Below are 24,991 nucleotides of genomic sequence, written 5' to 3'. Positions count from 1 at the left end.
ACCTGTTGGATCGGAGGGTGAGGGCTAGGGCCATTCCCCCCAGAAATGTCCAGAAACTTGCAGGTGCCTTGGTGGAAGATCTGGTGCAGTACATGAGGAACATGAGTAAGAGTACATGAGGAAGAGACGCACTGCAATGCAGCTGGTGGCCACACCAGATACTTACTGTTACTTTTGATTTCGACCCCCCCTTTGTTCATGGACACATTATTCTATTTCTGTTTGTCACATGTCTGTGGAACTTGTTCAGTTTATGTCTCAGTTGTTGAATCTTGTTATCTTCATACAAATATTTACACATGTTAAGTTTGCTTAAAATAAATGCAGTTGACAGTGAGAGGACGTTTCTTTTTTTGCTGAGTTTATATGATGTATGTATATCTAATCTTCATAATCTCGTTCTTGTCCCTATCATCAGTTAAAGCATGGTGATTTGCCTGGAGAGAATTATCATTGTGTTTCACAGCTTAGAGTCAAGCTATTTATTCTGTTGTCTTCTAGGAAGCCAATGATGCCTGACATAGCTCCAGTATCGGCTGGCAAAGGTTTGACATGCTATGGAAGGGGTGGTCTAGGTTTTCAGACGGGGTGTGTGTGTGTGCGCGCGCATGTGTGCATGTGTGTGTGACCGCTATGCTGACTGAGTTCAAGTAACAGGTGGAAAAATCGGAGCTATACAAATCTAGCACAGTAGCACCGCACTCCAATTGGACATAGTTCCGGAGTACAGTAGAAGCTAATTGGCTACAGTAAAACGGACTGATTGGACTGAGTTGAGCCACGAGGTGTGACATGAATAGTGACGCTGTGGTGAATCCTTTATATGCTAGGCAGAGATGCTCTATCAATGAAGTAGTAAAGGGAGGGGACATTCTAGCAATAAGAGAAAAAAATCAAGTTTAAAGGACTTTTCTTTTGAAAGTTAATGTTTCTATAGGGGTTCCTTTCCTTCGTCTAACACCGACGTAGAGTAGTTACTGCTACGGACCAAGATCAAGATATCATCATGAAATTCATTATAGGAATTGGCGGGTAAGTCATATCTAATGAATATTCATATTAAAAACAAGTTTACTATTTTACTATTTGTTATGACGGTAAGAACATAATTCAACGTTTCTAATACTGATAATACCAAACGTATTTCTGTAGCCGAAATTAATGCTCCACACAAGATCAAGTGGACCGGAGATAATTTATAGAAAATGATGTTCATTGTGTTTTTTTATTATTCTGTCTAGCGTGACCAACGGTGGGAAAACCACGCTAACCAATAAATTGATCCAGGCGTTGCCCAACTGTTGTGTGATACATCAGGATGACTTTTTTAAGGTAAGATGCTTCATCACGTTTATGTCTCTCAGCTGTTTGAGTAACCACTTTCATTTGATTCATATCATTATTTTAAAGTCATAACATCGTGTTCACTTGTTTTACCATCAGTTTTTAAGGATCGAAAACGAACAGATTGTATAGCCTACAGTAGCCTATTTAATTGGAGTTACAAATAAAATAAAAATTGGCCTTGAACACTTAATATCGCCACCTACTGGTGGCAAGTCAGTAAAGGATGACCAGACAGAGCTACCATATTCCACCTGATATAATGTGCTTAACATTGTCTCCTGAAGAACCAATGAAAATGTTGAAATGTTTACATCATTTGAAGTTCAAACATTGCATTCACTTTTCATGTTAATGCAACAATTGTTTTACTGCATGACAGTTATTAATGTTCATTTGACTTTGAACCTTTTCATTCACCCCATAATGATCTGTATACTCTGTGTTGTCAATGTCAACAACTTATTGCAAATTAAGGATCATTTTTAAAAAAAGGGTTTATTTTTATTTAAATGTCAGTGGATGAATATCGCTGGCTGACACCGTGTACCCTCTCCAGTACGACTACAGTGCCCTGCCCACATGTTGAGCAGTTAGGCCATGTGCCAGCAGCATGGTTGGGGTCAATTCCATTTCAATTCAGTCAATTCAGGAATTGGAGTTGGATTTCGGAATTTAGAATTGGAATTTAGAATTGGAAATGGAATTTACTTCCTGATCCCATCCCTGGCCCTTACAAGGCATTATTTACGGTGCACTGAGGGTGCAGGTTAGCCTTTAGCTGTTAGCCTTAGTGGAGACGCTGGCGTCGTTAACTTAGCTCATATCCAGGTGTGATCAGCACTGACTGGTTACTACTCTGTCATCATCACCTTGAGGTTGCAGCAATGTTTTCTTGGTGACTGTTATTTCAGAAACCCGATCAGATAGAAGTCGGGGAGGACGGCTTTAGGCAGTGGGATGGTAAGAGTTGGATTCGCTGTAGGAATGAAAACAAACACTACGAGTAATGTACTCTTTCCCTTTAATTGACATCTTCAAAAGTTCCTCTGATACTTTTGTAATAGACAACAATTTACCTGCAATTTTAAATTCATTTTTTACAAAAATTCTGTGAATGCTACGCCAGTTACTAGAGCTGACTGTTGTGTTTTGAAGCACATTGGCTGCTGTGCTGTTTAGTTCCCTGGTGGTGAAGCGTATTGTTCTGTCTATTCCCTGTTCTCTAGTGATCACATCCCTGGATATGGAGGCCATGGTTAACACTGTGGAGGGATGGCAAGAGAACCCAGTCAAGTTCGCCCGCTCCCACGGTATCTGCGTCACACCTGAAGCAGAGGACTCAGACCCTGACAACGGTATCCACATCCTCATCGTGGAAGGGTTTCTGCTCTATAACTACAAGTATGTTGTTTTCCTACAACATTTACATTGACATGTTAAAGACAACAACATTTTGCCTGAAGTTAGTCTGTAGTTAGACTCTCTCTCTCTCTGTCTTCCCTTCGAGGACAATAACGTTCAATCCTATCTTACTATACACTACTATTGACTTTATCGATGAAAGTTATAGTTTTCAACACTCACACCTTGTTCTGACCACCGTTTGTTTTGTTTCCTGCAGGCCTATTGTTGATGTCTATGACAAAAGCTACTACATTGCCATTCCAAAAGAGGAGTGCAAGAGGAGGAGAAGTACAAGGAACTACACAGTCCCTGACCCCCCTGGTCTGTTTGAAGGCCATGTCTGGCCCATGTACCTAAAACACAGGACAGAGATGGAAGAAAACTACCATGGTATAGGTATGTACTGGACACTACTGCAGAGTTCATATCATGTTTATTATGATCAATTATTAAAATATATGTGTGTATTTAACTTTTCCACTATTTTTACTATGGTTTATAATGACTAAATTTGAGGCATTTTCACCCCTCAGAGTACCTTGATGGCTTGAAACCTAAAGAGGAGATCTACAACCAAGTGTATGAAAACATACAAAACACCCTGCTCAACAACTTATAGGTAAACGAATACATATATTGGATCACTTACGTGTACACATATACAACGGCATTAATGTATTGCTTGTTAATAATTGTTATATCTCTCTCTTCCACAGCAGGAAGTCCAAAGACATGTGTATAAACCTGTAAATAATAATATTGTGGGAAGTGCAACATCAGTACCATACTACTGCCTGAAATGAATATGGATATGTAAATAGTTTAAGGCCTAACTTATTTAAAAAAAAAACTGAACGGCAGAAGCATTGTATTTTGTATAATCAAATGTAACCTTTTCTAAGATGATTTACCAACTGGACTGCCCAGTGTTGAAACACATGAAGAACAGGTCTATGTGCTTCCTGTGTTTTCATGGTTTAAAAAAAATATCTTCCCACACTGAGAGAAAAAGATTGTGTCTACAACATAAAGAGACCTATATGAATCCATCTACTGTGTTCTGTGGTTATTCTCAATCCAATGAACTTTCAATGTACAGCGTTCTAAACGAGGAAATGTGGCAACACAAGACTAGTATCCAGTAGACGCAGCTATATTACAGTGAGAGCATTTAGAAAAGTATTATATTAATACCCACAGAAACATATACAGCTGTTACATCTTCATATCATTTTGTACACTGAAGACAGATTCAAGATCAACACAAATGCTTAGTCTCTGTTGTTTTTTTACATCATTTTACATCAGCTGCTCTGATACCACCCTGAACTGTCGTCTGATACCACCCTGAACTGTCGTCTAATACCACCCTGAACTGTCGTCTGATACCACCCTGAACTGTCGTCTGATACCACCCTGAACTGTCGTCTGATACCACCCTGAACTGTTGTCTAATACCACCCTGAACTGTCGTCTGATACCACCCTGAACTGTCGTCTAATACCACCCTGAACTGTCGTCTGATACCACCCTGAACTGTCGTCTGATACCACCCTGAACTGTCGTCTAATACCACCCTGAACTGTCGTCTGATACCACCCTGAACTGTCGTCTAATACCACCCTGAACTGTCGTCTGATACCACCCTGAACTGTCTGATACCACCCTGAACTGTCGTCTGATACCACCCTGAACTGTCGTCTGATACCACCCTGAACTGTCGAAGCTTTAGCATTCAGGAAAAGGGAAAGAAACCAGAACAGAATTTATTCCTGATGAATTTTGAACATTGAACCAAAAACTCTCCACAAACATAAACAACAACAACAACAAAACTAGCCCTACTGTGATGTAGTAGTAGCTACTTCATTCTGACACTGTGCCGACCTACGTAAACGGCCATGTCAATGCAGAGATATCTGGGACATATTCATCAGTGGAAAAGGCTTCTCGATGATTATGAGAGGTTTTCCATTCCATGGAAATAGTTAACAGCTCTTGAAGTTAAATTGAAGCCACCGTAAATGGTTCCCTCCAAGACATTTTTAAAAGGTTATTCTTTTGTGCAATGCATATTTGATTGTGTTTAGCATTTAACAACAGCGCTCCATCCCATTAATGAGGGGAGGCAGTCAAAACAAACCATTGGTTGTGTTTGTATTTCATCATTCAAAGCCCATCACATCTGTCATCTACAGTTCATTCCCTCATAAAGGCCCTTGCGTGTTGCAACGCACCAAACAGCCATGTCGGTGGTTCTGTTAGCTCATTTGGTTGCAGTTCTTGTACCCAGGGTTCTGGGTTTGAATCCTACTGAATATGTTTTTAAGTGCAAGTCGCTTGGGATAAAAAGCATCAGATAAATTATTGTCTGACGGACATCGGCTGGTCAATGATATCTAATCTATTTACAATATGACATCAACTACCAAGACAGTGGGCTTATGTTTTTATCCATGATACTGGTAATGACAGTGTAATTTCATCCTTATAGCTTGTCAACCATGACCTGGAATTTCAATAACTACAATACGGTGTGAACAGCCAACCCAGCAGTCTGTGGGTGGTGACCAGCGGGTGTGGGTGGTGACCAGCGGGTGTGGGTGGTAACGAGCGGGTGTGGGTGGTGTCCAGCGGGTGTGGGTGGTGACCAGCGGGTGTGGGTGGTGACCAGCGGGTGTGGGTGGTGGACAGCGGGTGTGGGTGGTGACCAGCGGGTGTGGGTGGTGGGCAGCGGGTGTGGGTGGTGGGCAGCGGGTGTGGGTGGTGCCCAGCAGTCTGTGGGTGGTGACCAGCGGGTGTGGGTAGTGACCAGCGGGTGTGGGTGGTGGGCAGAAGGTGTGGGTGGTGACCAGCAGTCTGTGGGTGGTGACCAGCGGGTGTGGGTAGTGACCAGCGGGTGTGGGTGGTGGGCAGCAGGTGTGGGTGGTGTCCAGCGGGTGTGGGTGGTGACCAGCTGGTGTGGGTGGTAACGAGCGGGTGTGGGTGGTGACCAGCGGGTGTGGGTGGTGGGCAGCGGGTGTGGGTGGTAACGAGCGGGTGTGGGTGGTGCCCAGCGGGTGTGGGTGGTGACCAGCGGGTGTGGGTGGTGACCAGCTGGTGTGGGTGGTGACCAGCGGGTGTGGGTGGTGCCCAGCTGGTGTGGGTGGTACCCAGCGGGTGTGGGTGGTGAAGAGCGGGTGTGGGTGGTGACCAACTGGTGTGGAGTGGTGACCAGCAGGTGTAGGTGGTGACCAGCTGGTGCTGGGTGGTGTCCAGCTAGTGCGGGGTGGTGACCAGTGGGTGCGGGGAGCTGGGCCTTTTGTCTTGTGACACATAACTGGGAATTTTTTGGGTGCCTGACGAGGACAATCTGAGGGTGGCTGGTGGCAGCCTGCTGGTGTGTGTGTGTGTGTTATATTTAGGCCAGATGCCTTGGGTGTCAGGGGAGTATTATTAGGCCTTGTACAGAGAGGTTCCGGGGGGAGGGGTTATGATCTCTACGTGCCCTCCTGCCTGTCTCACGGCCCTATCTCCTGCACCAGCCAATCAGGCTCTCCAGGCGGACAGAGGCGGAGGCAACAGGGGAAAGGTGAGAACCAGAGAGGCATGCGATCCATGTGCTCCCACGTCACACGGCGGCTCCATGGTAACCGGGACATAACCATAGAGTAAAGCCTGTTCTTCCATATTTGGGTTGGAAGGAGGGGAGCCGGCCTGTAAGGCTGTCACACGCCTTCCCCCCCAAGTGAGTCAGTCCCCTACTACCCAACTACGCTACGACCCTACTACCCTACTACCCAACTGCCCTACTACACTACCACCCTACTACCCAACTAGACTACCACCCAACTACCCTGCTACCCTACTACCTGCTACTCAGCTACTCAACTACCCAGCTACCCTCCTACCCAGCTACCCAGATAGCCAACTACCCTGCTACCCAACTACCCTGCTACCCTGCTACCCTGCTAAGCTACTACCCTGCTACCCAGCTACCCTGCTACCCAGCTACCCAGCTACCCTGCTACCCAACTACCCTGCTACCCTACTACCCTGCTACTCAACTACCCAGCTACCCTCCTACCCAGCTACCCTGTTACCCTACTACCCTGCTACCCTTCTACCCTGCTACACTGCTACCCAGCTACCCAACTACCCTGTTACCCTACTACCCTGCTACCCAACTACCCTGCCACCCTTCTACCCAGCTACTCAACTACCCTGCTAACCAGCTACCCTGCTACCCAACTACCCTGCTACCCAGCTACCCTCCTACCCAACTACCCTACTACCTAACTACCCAACTGCCCTGCTACCCAGCTACCCTCCTACCCAACTGCCCTCCTACCCAACTACCCTACTACCTAACTACACAACTACCCTACTTCCCAACTACTCTACTACCCTCCTACTCAACTACCCTGCCACCCAGCTACCCTCCTACCCAACTACCCTACTACCCTCCTACCCAACTGCCCTACTACCCAACTACTCTACTACCCTGCTTTCCTACCACCCACTACCCTACTACCTAACTACCCAACAACCCAATTACCAACTCCAAAGACATGTGAGCATTTCTGATGATGCTACTGCTGTTTTGTGTCTAGGCTGGGTTTACTTTAAAGCAATTTCTGACAACTGCTGATGTAAAAAGGGCTTCATAAATATTTGATTGAATTTAAATACATGGAATACTTTTGACAAGCATAACATGATGAACCCAAATGTCATTCACCAGACACTACCTCCGATGCACAGTTGCCTAGTAACAAAGTTAGATATCCCAAAATTGTGGCAACATTGTGTGACCTTAGGCCAGGGGTCTCCAATAGCTAGCTACCAGTAGCTCATAGGCCAACTACCAGTAGCTCTCAGGCCAACTACCAGTAGCTCTCAGGCCAACTACCAGTAGCTCTCAGGCCAACTACCAGTAGCTCACAGGCCAACTACCAGTAGCTCACAGGGCAACTACCAGTAGCTCTCAGGCCAACTACCAGTAGCTCTCAGGCCAACTACCAGTAGCTCGCAAGCCAGTAGCTTGCAGGCCAACTACCAGTAGCTCGCAGGCCAACTACCACTAGCTCGCAGGCCAACTACCAGTAGCTCACAGGCCAACTACCACTAGCTCGCGGGCCAACTACCAGTAGCTCGCGGGCCAACTACCAGTAGCTCGCGGGCCAACTACCAGTAGCTCGCGGGCCAACTACCAGTAGCTCGCAGGCCAACTACGAGTAGCTCGCAGGCAAACTACCAGTAGCTCGCAGGCCAACTACCAGTAGCTCGCAGGCCAACTACCAGTAGCTCGCAGGCCAACTACCAGTAGCTCGCAGGCCAACTACGAGTAGCTCGCAGGCAAACTACCAGTAGCTCGCTGGCCAACTACCAGTAGCTCGCAGGCCAACTACCAGTAGCTCGCAGGCCAACTACGAGTAGCTCGCAGGCAAACTACCAGTAGCTCGCAAGCCAACTACCAGTCGCTCGCAGGCCAACTACCAGTAGCTCGCAGGCCAACTACCAGTAGCTCTCAGGCCAACTACCAGTAGCTCGCAAGCCAGTAGCTTGCAGGCCAACTACCAGTAGCTCGCAGGCCAACTACCACTAGCTCGCAGGCCAACTACCAGTAGCTCACAGGCCAACTACCACTAGCTCGCGGGCCAACTACCAGTAGCTCGCGGACCAACTACCAGTAGCTCGCGGGCCAACTACCAGTAGCTCGCGGGCCAACTACCAGTAGCTCGCAGGCCAACTACGAGTAGCTCGCAGGCAAACTACCAGTAGCTCGCAGGCCAACTACCAGTAGCTCGCAGGCCAACTACCAGTAGCTCGCAGGCCAACTACGAGTAGCTCGCAGGCAAACTACCAGTAGCTCGCTGGCCAACTACCAGTAGCTCGCAGGCCAACTACCAGTAGCTCGCAGGCCAACTACGAGTAGCTCGCAGGCAAACTACCAGTAGCTCGCAAGCCAACTACCAGTCGCTCGCAGGCCAACTACCAGTAGCTCGCAGGCCAACTACCAGTAGCTCACAGGCCAACTACCAGTAGCTCGCAGGCCAACTACCAGTAGCTCTCAGGCCAACTACCAGTAGCTCGCAGGCCAACTACCAGTAGCTCGCAGGCCAACTACGAGTAGCTCGCAGGCAAACTACCAGTAGCTCGCAAGCCAACTACCAGTCGCTCGCAGGCCAACTACCAGTAGCTCGCAGGCCAACTACCAGTAGCTCACAGGCCAACTACCAGTAGCTCGCAGGCCAACTACCAGTAGCTCTCAGGCCAACTACCAGTAGCTCTCAGGCCAACTACCAGTAGCTCACAGGCCAACTACCAGTAGCTCGCAGGCAAACTACCAGTAGCTCGCAAGCCAACTACCAGTAGCTCGCAAGCCAACTACCAGTAGCTCGCAGGCCAACTACCAGTAGCTCGCAGGCCAACTACCAGTAGCTCACAGGCCAACTACCAGTAGCTCGCAGGCCAACTACCAGTAGCTCTCAGGCCAACTACCAGTAGCTCTCAGGCCAACTACCAGTAGCTCGCAGGCCAACTACCAGTAGCTCGCCAAACAATTATGAAGGTAAATGTATTTTTTATGTGTACCACCACAAACTGCCATGAACTAATCTCACAAGTATCAGACACCTCAAGCTCCGAGCTACTAACCCCAAACAATCCATGTTTTTTTTACCCTAATTGTTTTTTATTCTGATGTGATTTAAGCATTGACACTGACTTATAGCATCCAATTTAATTGTTTCTTTATGAATACTTATAATTTTAAGAGTGAAAAACGTTTTTTTTTTGTTTTTTTATCCCACACCAGAGCTCACACCAGTAGCTCAAAATGTTTCGTAATTAAAAAGTAGGTCTTATGGTAGAAAAGGTGGGAGACCCCTGACTTAGGACATACCCAGTTCTGTTTAATTTACCACTGTGCTGTTAGATAATCAAGGCTGGAAAGGGCAAAGGACATTAGTTATGAGTTGGCCCTTTCCATAGAACCTGACGCACGCATATTTGGCACAACTTTGGCAGAAACTCTGTCTGATTTTTGACAGTTAAATTGATGGCATCCAACAGGATCAACTTCACTAAGGTAAAAGGAGTAAGTCACTGTGCAACCTGTTCTCACACACACACACACACACACACACACACACACACACACACACACACACACACACACACACACACACACACACATTCTAATAAGCTCTATGGAATTGTTTTAAGAAAGTCATACCAAGGACCATTTAGCTATTTGATTTTGAATTCCAAGACCCCTTAAAGTATCCCTTTTTTTTTTTTTTTTTACAAATAATTTGATTTAAAAAATATGTTTGGCCTTTCTGCTATTAGCCCATGCAAACGCATTGAACAACAGATTCACTACATGGAACAAAAAGACAGTCCCCCCCAAAAAAAATCAAAAGGAAATTTGTTCTGAAGTGTCTGTCCTATATCTGAGATATATAAGAAAATCTGGAAACATATATACACATATACACATATACATATATACACATATACACATATACATATACATATATACACATATACACATATACATATATACACATATACACATATACATATACATATATACACATATACACATATACATATATACACATATACACATATACATATACATATATACATATATACACATATACATATATACATATATACACATATACACATATACATATAAACACATATACACATATACATATATACATATATACACATATACACATATACACATATACATATATACATATATACATATATACACATATACACATATAAACACATATACACATATACATATATACACATATACATATATACACATATACACATATACATATATACATATATACACATATACACATATACATATATACATATATACATATATACACATATACATATATACATATATACACATATACATATACACATATACACATATACATATACACATATACACATATACACATATACATATATACACATATACATATATACACATATACACATATACATATACACATATATACACATATACACATATACATATATACATGTTTTCTTGTACATGTATTTAACCCCTTGTTTTTTCCACCAAACACTCTCCATATATACTGTACTTCCTGTCATTTTTTAAATTGGCACCGGGAGACCTTAAAACGAGTCTTGTGAGGCCTGTGGGCATCCGAGAGCAAAAATGACACGTACGAGTTTGTGAGAATCTCACCTTTACACAGAGAGGTCATATCAGTGTGTAAATGTTCGGACGCTACAGACAGAAGTTTGGTAGATCGGCTGTACAGAAATTCAGACGAGTCCCAAGACGCTTGTGAGGGGGGGGGGGGGGGTTGTAGAGCAAAACGGAAACCACCATCCTGTTCATGAGTCTCATCTTTCCATAGAGGGGTTATAATAGTTTGTAGGCCAAACCGTTCAGACTCTACAGGCAATTTTGACCGATTTTCGAGATGTCTCATGGTCTGACTGTCACGCCCTGGTCTTAGTATTTTGTGTTTTCTATATTTATTTGGTCAGGCCAGGGTGTGACATGGGTTTATTTTGTGTTGTGTTTATGTATGGGGGTTTTTCTTAGGTTTTGGGATTGTGGCTTAGTGGGGTGTTCTAGCAAAGTCTATGGTTGCCTGAGGCGGTTCTCAATCAGAGGCGGTTCTCAATCAGAGGCAGGTGATTCTCGTTGTCTCTGATTGGGAACCATATTTAGGCAGCCATATTCTTTGAGTGTTTCGTGGGTGATTGTTCCTGTCTTTGTGTTAGTTGTCACCAGATAGGCTGTATAGGTTTTCACGGTCCGTTTATTGTTTTTGTGTTTTTCGTCTATTAAAGATGTATCGAACTAACCACGCTGCATTTTGGTCTGACTCTCTTTCGACGGAAGAAAACCGTAACACTGACAAACACCACTCTAGCTTATTTGTATTATGCTAAGTATATTTCCACGGGGGCGCGGACATCGTCTGTAGTTTTTATATATATATATATATATATATATATATATATGAGAGAGAGAGATATTTTACTTCCTAAATTTCCCAAACACTTTCCTAGACTTGTGTAGGATGATAAATACAGTTTTTTTGTTGTTGTTTAAATCACTTTGGTAGTATTTTCAAAACTCTTAGTACAAAACTCCAAACTGGTAACATTTGTAATAATGCAGCCAGTCTAACATTGAAAACCTTTCATTGTGCATTGATTTTGTTTGTAGACATCTCTCACCACACAACCATTGATCCAAAATATACGTTTACTGTGAAATACAATGAGCACATTGGTTTAATCACCTTAACACAACATAATGATATCTCCTCAATTTAGTTAATTTAACAATCCGTTTATCCAATAGCAAGACATTTCAGATGCATGTTTCAAAATGACCCTTTGAATGTAGTATGCGGCTGTACTGTAAACTACAGTACATTACACTGTTTTCACATTAGGCAATACACTTGCGCAACCCATTAAAATTGACTGAACATCAAATGTCCATCATTTCTATCAAAGGTGTGATCACTGAAGACATCTTTCACAATGCAATCAAATGAAAGCGAAGAAAGCAACACGTTTTTTTAATCTGGCATTAGTTTACATCAAGCCTGTCTTGAGCATTTGGCCATAGGTTCTCATCGAAATCACAGTAAATATACCAACTGGTCATGCACCTGGGAAAAACCTTTTGGAATGTGTCGTATTCCAGCCTGACATAGGTCTGGATTGAATTCATTGCATGCCTCATCCGTGCCCTGAGGGAGGTTGGTACACCCATGGGGATGGCAATCAGAACATCTTCCACCTGTACAGTCATTGTGTATTGTATTTTACAGTGTTGTATTGTAGTGGTCCTGTACGTAGCCCAGTTCATTAGAGCATTAGAGCATGGCACTAGCAACACTAGAGTTGTGGGTTCGATTCCCGCTGAGGTCACATACCAAAAATGTGTGGACTGTTGTTGTCCCCGTTTGGTGAAAAAGTGACTGTGTGATTTTGTATGTTGTAATTAGTCAATTGAAAATGTGCTTAAGAGTTTTCAAACAACTGTCATTTTGATGATCTGTTTTGAGTTTTGTACTAAGTTGTGAAAATGTACCACATACCTGTGAATTTTTCACCAAAGCAATAAAACAACCTGTAATACAGCAATAGTCTTGGCACTTGTCATCGTATTATTGGTGCCGTATTATGGAATGATTAAAGAAACATAGAAACGTGCATGGCTACCGAACAACTACAATCAGGTGTAACCGATGTGAAACGGCTAGCTAGTTAGCGGTGGTGCGCGCTAATAGCGTTTCGATTGGTGACGTCACTCACTCTGAGACCTTGGGCTTTTGTGGAGCGATGGGTAACGATGCTTCCTGGGTGTCAGTTGTCTGTGTGTGCAGGGGGTGAGGGAACGGACGAAAGTTATACTGTTACACAGGCCTACTACATGGATTGAAAGGCAATTTCAATAGATCCATTATTAACTATATATGAATGTGTTATTAATAACTGTAAAAACTATACATAAACGTTAATAATTAATGTTAGACTTAAAAGGTGATACATAGGCCGAAGTGTTTATATGAATAATAATAGCCATCACACTATCTATGTCACAACAGAGTATCACGAGGATTAGTTCCCACATGTAGGTTATCAAAGCAAGGACACGCCATCATAAAACGCCCCCCCCCCCCCCCCCCTGACAAAGCAACATATTAGTTACAACTAGAGGTAAAGTTCATTGCCTGGAATATCATTTTATGACGTCTGGTCCACGCGAGGTTGCTGGCGCCTTAATTGGGGAGGAAGGGCTCGTGGTAATGGCTGGAGCGAAATTTATGGAATGACAAGGTTGTTTGATACCATTCCAGCCATTATTATGAGCCGTTGTCCCCTCAGCAGCCTCCATTGGTCTGGTCACGTTCTGAGTCGATTAAAGCTACACCCTATTGCCAGATGAAACCGTGAAACCAAATGAATCCAAATCGTCCCACTGACCTTGGTATGTAGCCTAATATAGAAGTGATAGGCCTTACATGTCTTACTGAAAACCTGTCATGTCGCTGTCAACGTTAGTGTTGGCTTTCAAATGCCATCAGTGTGAGCTGAAAACTGTCCACTTGCAAAGTCAATTTTAGATAGGGGCAGTGGTAGTATTAGCATATATATTTTTCTCAAAATCAAAATAGATATTTTTTGGGCCTGAATTAAAAACGTCAAACATCCGCGTCTGGTCATTCACTTAAGAGAAGCCATCCGAGGGTTACAAGTAAACATTTTTAGGTGAATAGACAACGGCTAGCATATTACATATAGACTATTCCTCAAATGTCGTTCTTTCACATTGGAACCTGAATAATATAAGTTCACCTGCAGACACCTCTTCATTAGCCTACATAAACCACTACAACATGAATATGGGCGTGCTTCAGTTCATGACAAAATGGAAAAACACTCGAAGGCAGAACTTGGCACTGAGTGACCGTACAAGCAATAACAGACCGTGGAACATTGACCGAAAACATGACGTTTGTAGGCTACAATATACGATCTTTCTCAAGGAATATATCGGTCTTTTGTTGTTTTGTCTCACCTTGAAGTTTGTCTCCCCGTGATGTGATCTGTAGTAATGTTATGGTGACCCCGTCATACCCTCCGGGTTTATCAGTTAGATGTATACTCCGCATGATATGGCTTCTGGTGTCACAGTAACGGGAAGGAAAACAGGTGTATTCCTTCGTGGGTTTCTTGTGGTATAACCATTATAGACCTTCATCTTCGTTTAATCGCACAAGAATCAAAGATTCTGAGGAGCCCTGGGATACCTAGATTTATGGAATGAGATATATTCAAAGCGTACAACAATTAGTTTTTATTCGGCCAGCATCACAAGGGGAAGTCTAACTAACAGGTGTTTTAATATGAAAGCAACCCGAAGAGCAACAACAACAAAAATATTTAAAATCCTTTTATTAAAAAAAAAAACACTATTTAATTTAAAACAGATAGGCTATTGTTCAACCTTTGTGGCAACAGTTTGTTGTGATTTGTTTACTTTCTTTTGTTTAATACTTTTTTTTGTTCACTAGTTTTTTTCACTTCAGACACACAAGTAAAGACTCAATATAGCATATATACTTACTGTCTATACTTTGTATCTGTCCTGCTCGAGAGGGGAAATCTGTGCCAAACCGGTTGCAAGGCGCCGCCGGTCTTATACAGGCTCGGTGAGCGGGGCGTTCCCTAGCTCTATTCTAGAACGTCCCACCAGGTATCGGGTTCCTGACTAATCATAGCCACCAGACAGAGACACAGACGTTGAGCTTTTGCCCTATTTGGAGCGTGGCTACATTTACTAAGTCCCGACTATCCGCTAGACACACTTGCCAGCACTTCTCTCTCCTTGTGACCCATATACAGTATGTTCCAGTCAATTGTTTGAACCAACAACAAACGTTCTTACTGCTGAGTGTTTTTTTTCTTCGCATTGTTGTTATATGCCAGTTCATTTTGACAGAAAGCACACTATACTGGCCAGTAGGCTACCCTACAAAATACAATTTACACACGGTTTTCGCACAGCCTTCTTCTGGTCTCGCCAAGTTGCCAGATGGCCAATAACCAAATGTCATATGAGTGATACTGTATATCTGAGGTACCATATCAAAAATATTGTTCCCATTAAAATGTGTCCACACACCCCAAGTGTACTACTATTGTGAATATATAGGCTATGTGTCAATCAGAATGAACAATAAATACTTCATTGATTTGATTTGGACACCTACAGGACACCTACAGCACCCAATCTCACAGGAAGGCCAAAAAGATCATCAAGCACAACAACGGCCTATTCACCCCGCTATCGTCCAGAAGGCGAGGCCAGTACAGGTGCATCAAAGCTGGGACAGAGAGACTGAACACTTCTATCTCAAGTCCATCAGACTGTTAAATAGTCATCACTAGCACATTAGAGGCTGCTGCCCTATATACATAGACTTGAAATCACTGGCCACTTTAATAAATGGAACACTTGTCACTTTAATAGTGGTAACATATTTTGCATTACTCATCTCATATGTATATACTGTATTCTATTATATTCTACTGTATCTTAGTCTATGCCTCTCTGACATTGCTCGTCCATATATTTATATATACTTAATTATATTCCTTTACTTTAGATTTGTGTGTATTGGGTATATGTTGTGAAATTGTTAGATATTACTTGTTAGATATTACTTCACCGTCGGAGCTAGAAACACAAGCATTTCGCTACACCCGCAACAACATCTGCTATACACCTGTATATGGCCAATATAATTTGATTTGATTTGATTATATGTCAATATTAACCATGACAGCCTGACAGGTGTCTCAAACACAGATGCACACTGCCACCCCATGGCCATGCTCTGAAATAGAGATGTTTATTCAAGTGTACAGACAAGAGGGTTGAGAGATGGTCAAATTTAGAGATGTCATGTCAGCATTTAGAGATGTAGTAGCCTACCAATGTCGTTCACAATGACAGATTCATTGAGATGTTTGTCATTCTGTGATTAGGCTTAGCAAATTGTTTAAAAGGAAGATGGATCCCCTGAAGAAAAGGTATAAGATGTTGTAGCCAATCAGAGAAATTGATATTGAATGTCATTGAATTTATTTGGAACAATTTACAGCATTCCACATGTGTTTATTGTATAGTTTACCAAATAGTATCTCTTTATTCATAGGGACAGTAGGCTTGTTGAGTGCAATTGTTATATCTCATGGTGGATACAGAGTAGCCAACCTGGTCTCAGAGCATTTCATACTATTCTGTATGTAAAACCGGAATCTCAATTTAGTATGATACAATATGTTATGTTTCGTATGTTATGTATTCATTTGTGGATGTTCCTCACCCATTTTGTATGATGTGTTACGAATTACAATTTGTACTATATGTTACAAATTTGCAAACTGTACAAAATGTTATACATTTGCTAAACATACTTTAAGTTGTGAATTTGCAAAATGTATGATATTTTATGAATTCTAGATAGGTGGCTAATGTTAGCTAGCTGGCTAACGTTAGCTAGGCTAGGGGTTAGGTTTAAGGTTAGGGTTAAGTTTAGGAGTTAGTGGATGGGGAAGGGTTGAAGGGTTAAAGGGTTTAAGTTAGAGTTAGGTTTGGGGGAAGGATTAGCTAACATGCTAAGCAGTTACAGAGTAGCTAAAATGTAGTAAGTAGCTGAAAAGTTGCTAAAGAGCTAAAATGCTAAAGTTGTCCATGAGTTGTACTCGCAAACTTTTGGTTGCAGACTTTCGCATTATACGCCCACTCATCCACCCCAACCAACCAGTTAACTAGACATTCACGTTATACGCCCAGCCATCCACCCCAACCAACCAGTTAACTAGACATTTACGTTATATGCTCAACCATCCACCCCGACCAACCACCCTACTTTTGTTTTTTCCTTAAGTAACCATCTGTTTTATATAATCATACCAAACGTATTATATCATACAAATTTGAATATCCCGGATCAACGTTTACTATGTTACGTCTAATCTATGAGACCAGGTTGGGATAGCCTACTGACTGACTTCCCACTGTGCACAGACATCAGATTAACGTTTAGTTTTGATTTACATTTGGTTGAGTTATCAACTAACGTGAATTCAACGTGAAATCAACCATAATGTTCATCCTGTCATTGGAGTTAGGTTAAAAGTTGGGTGAAAAAAATACGAGATTCCCTAACTTTGATGACTTTTATGAAAAAAATTGCCAACATGATAAGAGAAAATAAGTGTCAAATAAAGTACTGCCTTTTATATAGATTACTTGCATTGAAATAATGCCCAAGTTGATCATGAGAAACACACACAAGTGGCGTTGCTATTCAGATGACCCTAGATGACACCAGTGCGTAAAGTTTGCTAAGTAAACTCTAGGCTTGTGTAAGCTACGTTATAAGGCTTGTGTAACTGAACTGCACAGGGAGGAAAGAGTTAAGTATTTTCTCTCGAATCTCAGGCTTTCTGTGCATGCTTAAGTAAACTAGCCCGTTTTGATAAATGGCTGCGAAATTCAAGCTTCCTGTCCTCTCCAACCATCAGTAGTGCCGCACACAGAGAAAACAGGCAGGCTATGCCGCATATTCACTGGAACGGAAAGTGCACGCGCTCCTCCTTCGAACTTTGAACTCTTCCACAGAACCATCTTAGCCTATTCTGTGCAATACAAATGTCATATACGTAGGCCTATTGATTAATGTTGTAGTTAATGAGTTCTAGAGAGGGTTTAGTACGTTTAAATTATCAGTTATGGCGAAGTGGTCGGTTTTACTCTTCTACCTCCTCCAAGGACTGGTTCATCTCATTACCGGGCAGCAGCAGCCGCCACGCGAACGACTGGGGCCTTGGCGGCAGAGGATTCAGTGGGAGAATAACGGTAAGGTGTACAGTTTGATGAGCACCGGGTCAGAGTATCAACCACCGGCGCGGCCGAGAAGCCAATCCAGAGTCTACATGAGCACTGGGAGGGATGGTACCGGTCAGACGCAGCCTGGAACGCGGGAAGGCACAATGGCGCACAGAAGACCTGGACCAATCGAATCGAACGTAGGTGGACATTTACGGGACCAAACCAACAACGTTCTAGATCCTGGATCAGCACATTTAGGACATGATAGTAGACAGTATCTGGTACCCAATGCTCGCCAGTCAGGGTCCAGGTCGCAGCCCGAGGTGCCATACCGAGCGGGAGTGGCGGGGTCCCCTGGCGCACGGCGCTACTCACCAGAGTACACTTACCGTGTAAACGCCTCCGTCCCTGGGCTGCTCCCCGAGTTCTCCGGTAGCGGCGTACCGAGGAGAGGAGCCCCTGTCACTCAGGATGTTACCTGGGATGCTCGCTCGGGGCTTCCCGCTTCTTCATCCGGAGGCAGGGAGGTAGTGCCTGTACCGGGCGTAGAATACCAAGAGATGCGCGCGGAGCCCGGTGCATCCATCTCCAGGCAACCCGCACTAACGGATAATTCCAACGCACGTTATGTCATCCCTAACCGGAGGGGTACTCCTCCAGGACCCGGACCCGTTAACGCTGCTGAGACATCGAATGAGGCAGCAAGTAATGGCGAGGACATGGTCTCGGACGACCCTCGGAACCCGTTTAAAAACCACCGGAATTCAGTCTTCTACAACATGTATTCCTCCAGAGGCAGAACGCCCGTAGCACGCACGCGGCGGCCGCGTCCCCCGGCGTCCGTCCCCGGCACTAGATATTTTCAGAATGGTATGTAATTGGCGCCTAAAAACGTAAACGCTCCAGTGACAACCGTTATATGCGCTTATACCGCTTATGTGATGGCATTGTCTCTCTTTAGGGCTCCCAGATCTCGTCCCAGACCCGTATGCCATCCAGGCAGGTGCATACATCCAGCGGATGCAGATGTACTCGCTTCGCTGTGCGGCTGAGGAGAACTGTTTGGCGAGGTACGTTATACTGTAGTTGCCCAACTGGCTTTGTGCGCAATTTTTTCACAGCATATATTCTCTATTTGTCTTCATCCGCGAAACACTTTGAGAAAAAAAAGTCTGCATTATCCCATTGTCTCTTCAATTCCTGAAATGTGTGGCTACTGTACATAATGCCTTCAATTGGTAGGTTGCCACTCAATAGGCAACATAAACAGGATGTCAATTAGGTACTTCCGTTTTGCACTGCCAATAAACTTAAAACATACTCATTTTTACAATTGTAAACGATTACCTTATCAGATATAATATGACAGTTAATGTATCTTTCCCTGTATGGTCTGTCCCAGGTCAGCAAGCACAGCAAGGGACATAGACTACAGAGTACTGCTCCGCTTCCCCCAGAAAGTCAAGAACCAGGGCACCACTGACTTCCTTCCTGTTAAACCAAGACACCAGTGGGAATGGCACAGCTGTCACCAGTGAGTAAATATATTCCCATTGCATATAGGAAGTAGAAATGACTAGCTCTATTTGTCTCAGGTCTTCCTCACTTGTGACAGGCAATGGCAGCTGGCCAGACGCACTTATAACAACTGTATATGTATGTATTGGGAAACTTCAGAGGATAGATTAGACCAGTTCCTTTTTTTGTAGAATCTGAATTTTTACTTAATCCATATCATTGTACATCATTTACTCCTGTACCCTGTCTCTCTCCTCTCTCCTGTCTCTCTCCCCTCTCCTTTATCGCTCCTCTCCTCTCTCCGCTCTCTCTCCTCTCTCCTTTATCGCTCCTCTCTCCTGTCTCTCTCCTCTCTCCTGTCTCTCTCCTCTCTCCTGTCTCTCTCCTCTCTCCTGTCTCTCTCCTCTCTCCTGTCTCTCTCCTCTCTCCTGTCTCTCTCCTCTCTCCTGTCTCTCTCCCCTCTCCTTTATCGCTCCTCTCCTCTCTCCCCTCTCTCTCCTCTCTCCTTTATCGCTCCTCTCTCCTGTCTCTCCTCTCTCCTGTATCTCTCCCCTCTCTCTCCTCTCTCCTGTCACTCTCCTCTCACCTTTATCGCTCCTCTCCTCTCTCCTGTCTCTCTCCCCTCTCTCTCCTCTCTCCTGTCTCTCTCCTCTCTCCTCTCTCCTGTCTCTCTCCCCACTCTCCTCTCTCCTGTCACTCTCCCCTCTCTCCTCTCTCCTGTCACCCTCCCCTCTCTCTCCTCTCTCCTGTCACTCTCCTCTCTCCTTTATCGCTCCTCTCCTCTCTCCTGTCTCTCTCCCCTCTCTCTCCTCTCTCCTGTCTCTCTCCTCTCTCCTGTCTCTCTCCTCTCTCCTGTCTCTCTCCTCTCTCCTCTCTCCTGTCTCTCCTCTCCTCTCTCATGTCTCTTTCTGTCTCCTTTCTTCTCTCTTCTCTCTCTCTCTCTCTCTCTCTCTCTCTCTCTCTCTCTCTCCTCCCCTCTCTCTCTCTCTCTTCTCTCTCTCCTCTCTCCTGTCACTCGCCCCTCACTCTCGGTCTCCTCTCTCCTGTCTCTCCTCTCCTCTCTCATGTCTCTTTCTGTCTCCTTTCTTCTCTCTCTCTCTCTCTCTCCTCCCCTCTCTCTCTCTCTCTCTCTCTCTCTCTCTCTCTCTCTCTCTCTCTCTCTCTCTCTCTCTCTCTCTCTCCTCCCCTCTCTCTCTCTCTCTCTCTCTCTCTCTCTCTCTCTCTCTCTCTCTCTCTCTCTCTCTCTCTCTCTCTCTCTCTCTCTCTCTCTCTCTCTCTCTCTCTCTCTCTCTCTCTCTCTCTGGTCTCCCCCTCTATGTCCTCCCCCAGACACTACCACAGTATGGATGCCTTCAGTAGCTATGACCTGCTAGATGTGACAACAGGAAGGAAGGTAGCTGAGGGACACAAGGCCAGCTTCTGTCTGGAGGACACAGGTTGTGATGCTGGATTAGACGCAGATATGCCTGCACCGCCCATACACAGGTTAGTTCTGCACCGCCCATACACAGGTTAGTTCTGCACCGCCCATACACAGGTTAGTTCTGCACCGCCCATACACAGGTTAGTTCTGCACCGCCCATACACAGGTTAGTTCCGCACCGCCCATACACAGGTTAGTTCTGCACCGCCCATACACAGGTTAGTTCTGCACCGCTCATACACAGGTTAGTTCCGCACCGCCCATACACAGGTTAGTTCTGCACCGCCCATACACAGGTTAGTTCTGCACCGCCCATACACAGGTTAGTTCTGCACCGCCCATACACAGGTTAGTTCTGCACCGCCCATACACAGGTTAGTTCTGCAACGCTCATACACAGGAAAAACTCTTGGTCAAGAGTTTTTCTCCCTCCTTTCACTATAGAACAATATAGCCAGATAAATGTGATGATGTCTCATTACTGGGTTACCTTCGAACTCTTTTCACGTTATTGTTTTTTACATATTGAGCTGTGGCTGTGTTTTGTTTTGCGTTGACCAGGGGCTGAGTCCAGGTTGTCATGACACCTATGCTGCCAATATTGACTGTCAGTGGATCGACATCACTGATGTTCCTGCAGGAAACTACTTCCTGAGGGTGATGTCATTCAATTATTATTGTATTTACAACAGCAACTTGGTAATGGTCTATTCCTTAATGGTAAAACAGTTCTGCCCAGTGCAATCTGAATGAGGTCTGACCATCTCCTCTAAGCAGCGTTGTTCACACACAAATCTTTTCATTGTTCAGGTCATAGTGAATCCCAGTTATCATGTTCAAGAGTCGGATTATTCCAACAACGTGGTGCGGTGTGATATCACATACACGGGTACTCAGGTTCAGACACGGAATTGTCGGGTAACCAGGTAAGAGATGCTCTGTGATTGGTTGGCCACGATATGAGATTCTTTGTGATTGACCAATATATCATGGACTCTCTGTAATTGGCCATGATGCCATACATAGGAAGATCTCAGCCCTGTGTAGGTTTTTCCACCCCAAAGGCCATGTAAGTGCAAAAAAATAGAGGTTGGGTGGCAAATATAGATGTTTTTGGTAATGGTAAAAGCATAAACATTAATATATATATTGTGTATATTGTATATATATATTAGATATATTTTATTTAACTAGGCAAGTCAGTTAAGAACAAATTCTTATTTACAATGACGGCCAAACCCAGGCCATACCCGGACGAGACTGGGCCGATTGTGCACCGCCCTATGGGACTCCGGATGTGACACAGCCTGGATTCAAACCAGGGACTGTAGTGATTCCTCTTACACTGAGAGGCAGTGCTTTTAGACCGCAGCGCCACTCAGGAGCACACTTGGAAATATAACAGAATACATTTGATTTGATACACTACATACCACTATTTCTTAAAGTGATCTCTTTCTTCCTCTCTCCACAGGGGTTAAAGCATCCCATGGATTCTGAGGTATTTGTCCTCTTGTCCCTTTAAGTACTGTAAACAGCAACAATATCAACCGGTTGTTGTGGCCAATAGCTGTTGTAGATCGATTTTTTATTTTATTTTAATTTTTTTTTACATTCCTCTGTTGATGACATTCCTTCAATTCTTTAGTGTGTAATATGTTTGGAAATCTGTACTAAAGAAGGCATTTTGTTACTAAATACCGAGGATTATGAGATGACATGACATTGTGTATTTTTATCGATATAACAAATCCATTGAAGAAGAGGGATATTTTTGTATTGTTTAGCATGATCTTGGAGAAGAGAATGGAAAAAGTGCCTGTGTTTGAATTAGACATTATGCCTGGATAATATTATTTGTATGCTTTGATGTTTGATCTGCACTTGTAGTATCGTTAGATGCAGTTGAGTACGTCTTTAATAACCACTTCGTGGCCATAATTAATAAGTTGCAAACGCCTGGTCTTGTATGTGCTAAGTATCAATGTAGTAATAGATTTTCTTTTACTTTGTAAGTATGTATGCATGTGTGAGCGAATGTTATTTTATTTTATTTTACATTGTAATGTAAAATTGTTTATATGCCGCTCAAACCAACATTTTACAATTGGTGCTGTTTTTGTTGAGGGTGTTGTTCTAGATACAATACGCATGATGAAGAGTGGGTGTATTAAAAATAAATTCACCTCCGACTATTCTTTTCTTTTGTCACATGGAAAATAGAGCTCACACTAGTGAAGCACCCGCAGTCCCCGCGGTTAGGCCTATATTTAAATTGTTTTAATTGTAGCTTTATTTAACTAGGCAAGTCAGGTAACACAATTTATTATTTTCTGGTTAGGCCTATATCTGGTTAGGCCTATATCTGGTTAGGCCTATATCTGAGGGACGATGGGTTTAGGGTTGATCGTGAAATATTGTGTGGATGAAATCCGGGTGGGTGGCGGGCGGGTTGAATTAGGAGAAAACAATATCTTAAAAAATCCGTAAATGTATACTTCTTGTGCAATTTATATCTATAGGCTACATGTAGGTTTTAATTTCATTATTAAAGGCACTAGTGCGTAAGCCTAAGCTTACGGACCTAACTGTACACGCTCCAAATAGCCTACACACTACTCAACAAATGCTTTTGGGAACAGGCAGCAAAAGTTTAGCGTTGATCCACGGAGGCAAAAAAAGGAAAATGTCATAGTTGAATTCAATAAGAGAAAGGCTGCGAAATGGAGAGTTGAAAATAAAGAGAAGGGAGGACCAGACGAGTAACGTTTGGGAACTATTAAGTGAAGTGGTAGAAGAGGATGATAGCTAGGTTATGTGTGATGATTGAGATACACTAAACAAATTCTCAAGTTACAAGACGGGGACTTCAAATAGGCCTATAGCACATCAAGGGAACTGTAGCATACTGTTGAGATGGTTTAAATGGAAACTGACTGTCGGTCTATAACCTCTCACATAGCCTAAAACATTCAAAGGAAAATTCCAATCCCCCCCAAAAAACTATCGTTTGGTATTTGTTTCATTAGTCCATTGTTGACATAGTCCCAAAATGTTTTACTTGTCAACAATCAAGTTTTCAAGATATGTCGCTTTCAAAATACAGAAATCCTCCCCATATGATGCATTCTGAATCACATGATGCAAAACAGCAATGGATCTAATGAAACAAATACCAAAATAACGTTTTTTGGGGTGGAGTTTTCCTTTGTCCTCCAACAGAATTAAGCAATTCCTGCAGTAGGTAACATTTTCACTCTGGAACAGGAGTGGAGAAACAGGATTTCTTTCTTTCAGCATCTTGAGCAAATGAGAATGAGCAGTTAGATAGGCTACCGTCTGTAGAGGTGCTGTCTTTATCAGCATCATAAAAGCAAATAGTATTTTAACCACATAAAATATGCATCCAAGCCGAACTGAAATCTTATCAGAAACACTTTGGGTTGTTTTCACAGCTTTCCTATTTCCTTACAACCGGTCAAAAGGATGTCATTTGGACATTTTGCACAGAAAATCTTGGTTATGGTTATTTTCACACTACATCAAAACTATTTGTGTGTTTCAGTTGGACAAGTGGAGGAAAAAACACTTAATGTTGCTTCCTAAATATGGCAATGCAATTTTGGATGAACTGATTTTTGAGAGTATCTCCTCAATTTGACTCAACCCACCTTTTGAATGAAGACTGCTGGGAGTGGAGTACGTGTGGTGCAGATTGTGCCTGTTCTTAAGAGAGGCTGAGCCCTAGAACACCAGATTTCACAAACACAGAGGAGAGCTGCTGTGCTGTGACAGTTTGTTTGCTGACAGGCCTATGTGGAGACGGAGGTCAGAGGTTGTTATACAGCCATGGGTTGGTTTGAGTT

The 24,991-nt window shown here is 43.5% G+C and overlaps 1 protein-coding gene, 1 long non-coding RNA gene and 1 pseudogene across 6 annotated transcripts in view; 2 read left to right on the top strand and 1 right to left on the bottom strand.

The window, feature by feature from the left end:
• Positions 1–14,980, bottom strand: part of LOC109874591 (uncharacterized) — a 41,228-nt gene extending 26,248 nt beyond the window's left edge. For both annotated transcript variants that reach the window (XR_002252726.2, XR_002252725.2), the window contains exons 1-2: positions 14,909–14,980; positions 14,360–14,591 (exon numbers count right to left, since the gene is read on the bottom strand). This is a non-coding gene — a long non-coding RNA (uncharacterized LOC109874591). The remainder of the gene's footprint in view (positions 1–14,359; positions 14,592–14,908) is intronic.
• LOC109874590 (nicotinamide riboside kinase 2) lies at positions 732–3,800 on the top strand. 3 transcript variants are annotated; one of them, XM_020466572.2, is made up of 7 exons: positions 732–1,032; positions 1,242–1,332; positions 2,259–2,307; positions 2,574–2,748; positions 2,969–3,147; positions 3,285–3,370; positions 3,471–3,800. In XM_020466572.2, the coding sequence occupies exons 1-6, from the start codon at positions 1,007–1,009 to the stop codon at positions 3,368–3,370; spliced, it is 606 nt and encodes a 201-aa protein (XP_020322161.1). In that variant the 5' UTR covers positions 732–1,006; the 3' UTR covers positions 3,471–3,800. The 3 variants fall into 3 exon arrangements, with proteins under 3 accessions (XP_020322161.1, XP_020322160.1, XP_031665934.1); XM_020466571.2 differs by having other exon boundaries at positions 739–1,032; positions 3,468–3,800; XM_031810074.1 differs by lacking the exon at positions 2,259–2,307 and having other exon boundaries at positions 750–1,032; positions 3,468–3,800.
• A 2,910-nt stretch (positions 14,981–17,890) lies between the features above and the next one.
• Positions 17,891–23,309, top strand: LOC109874787 (protein-lysine 6-oxidase-like; annotated as a pseudogene). Its single transcript, XR_004206279.1, has 7 exons — positions 17,891–19,054; positions 19,146–19,254; positions 19,587–19,718; positions 21,032–21,187; positions 21,687–21,782; positions 21,936–22,051; positions 22,600–23,309. The product of XR_004206279.1 is annotated as a protein-lysine 6-oxidase-like (transcript).
• Positions 23,310–24,991: the final 1,682 nt, after the last annotated feature.

Source organism: Oncorhynchus kisutch, linkage group LG30, assembly GCF_002021735.2.
Source record: "Oncorhynchus kisutch isolate 150728-3 linkage group LG30, Okis_V2, whole genome shotgun sequence".
NCBI classification, from domain to species: domain Eukaryota; kingdom Metazoa; phylum Chordata; class Actinopteri; order Salmoniformes; family Salmonidae; genus Oncorhynchus; species Oncorhynchus kisutch.
Note: the sequence above shows the minus strand (reverse complement) of the source record. Positions and strands in the feature narration are given on the sequence as shown.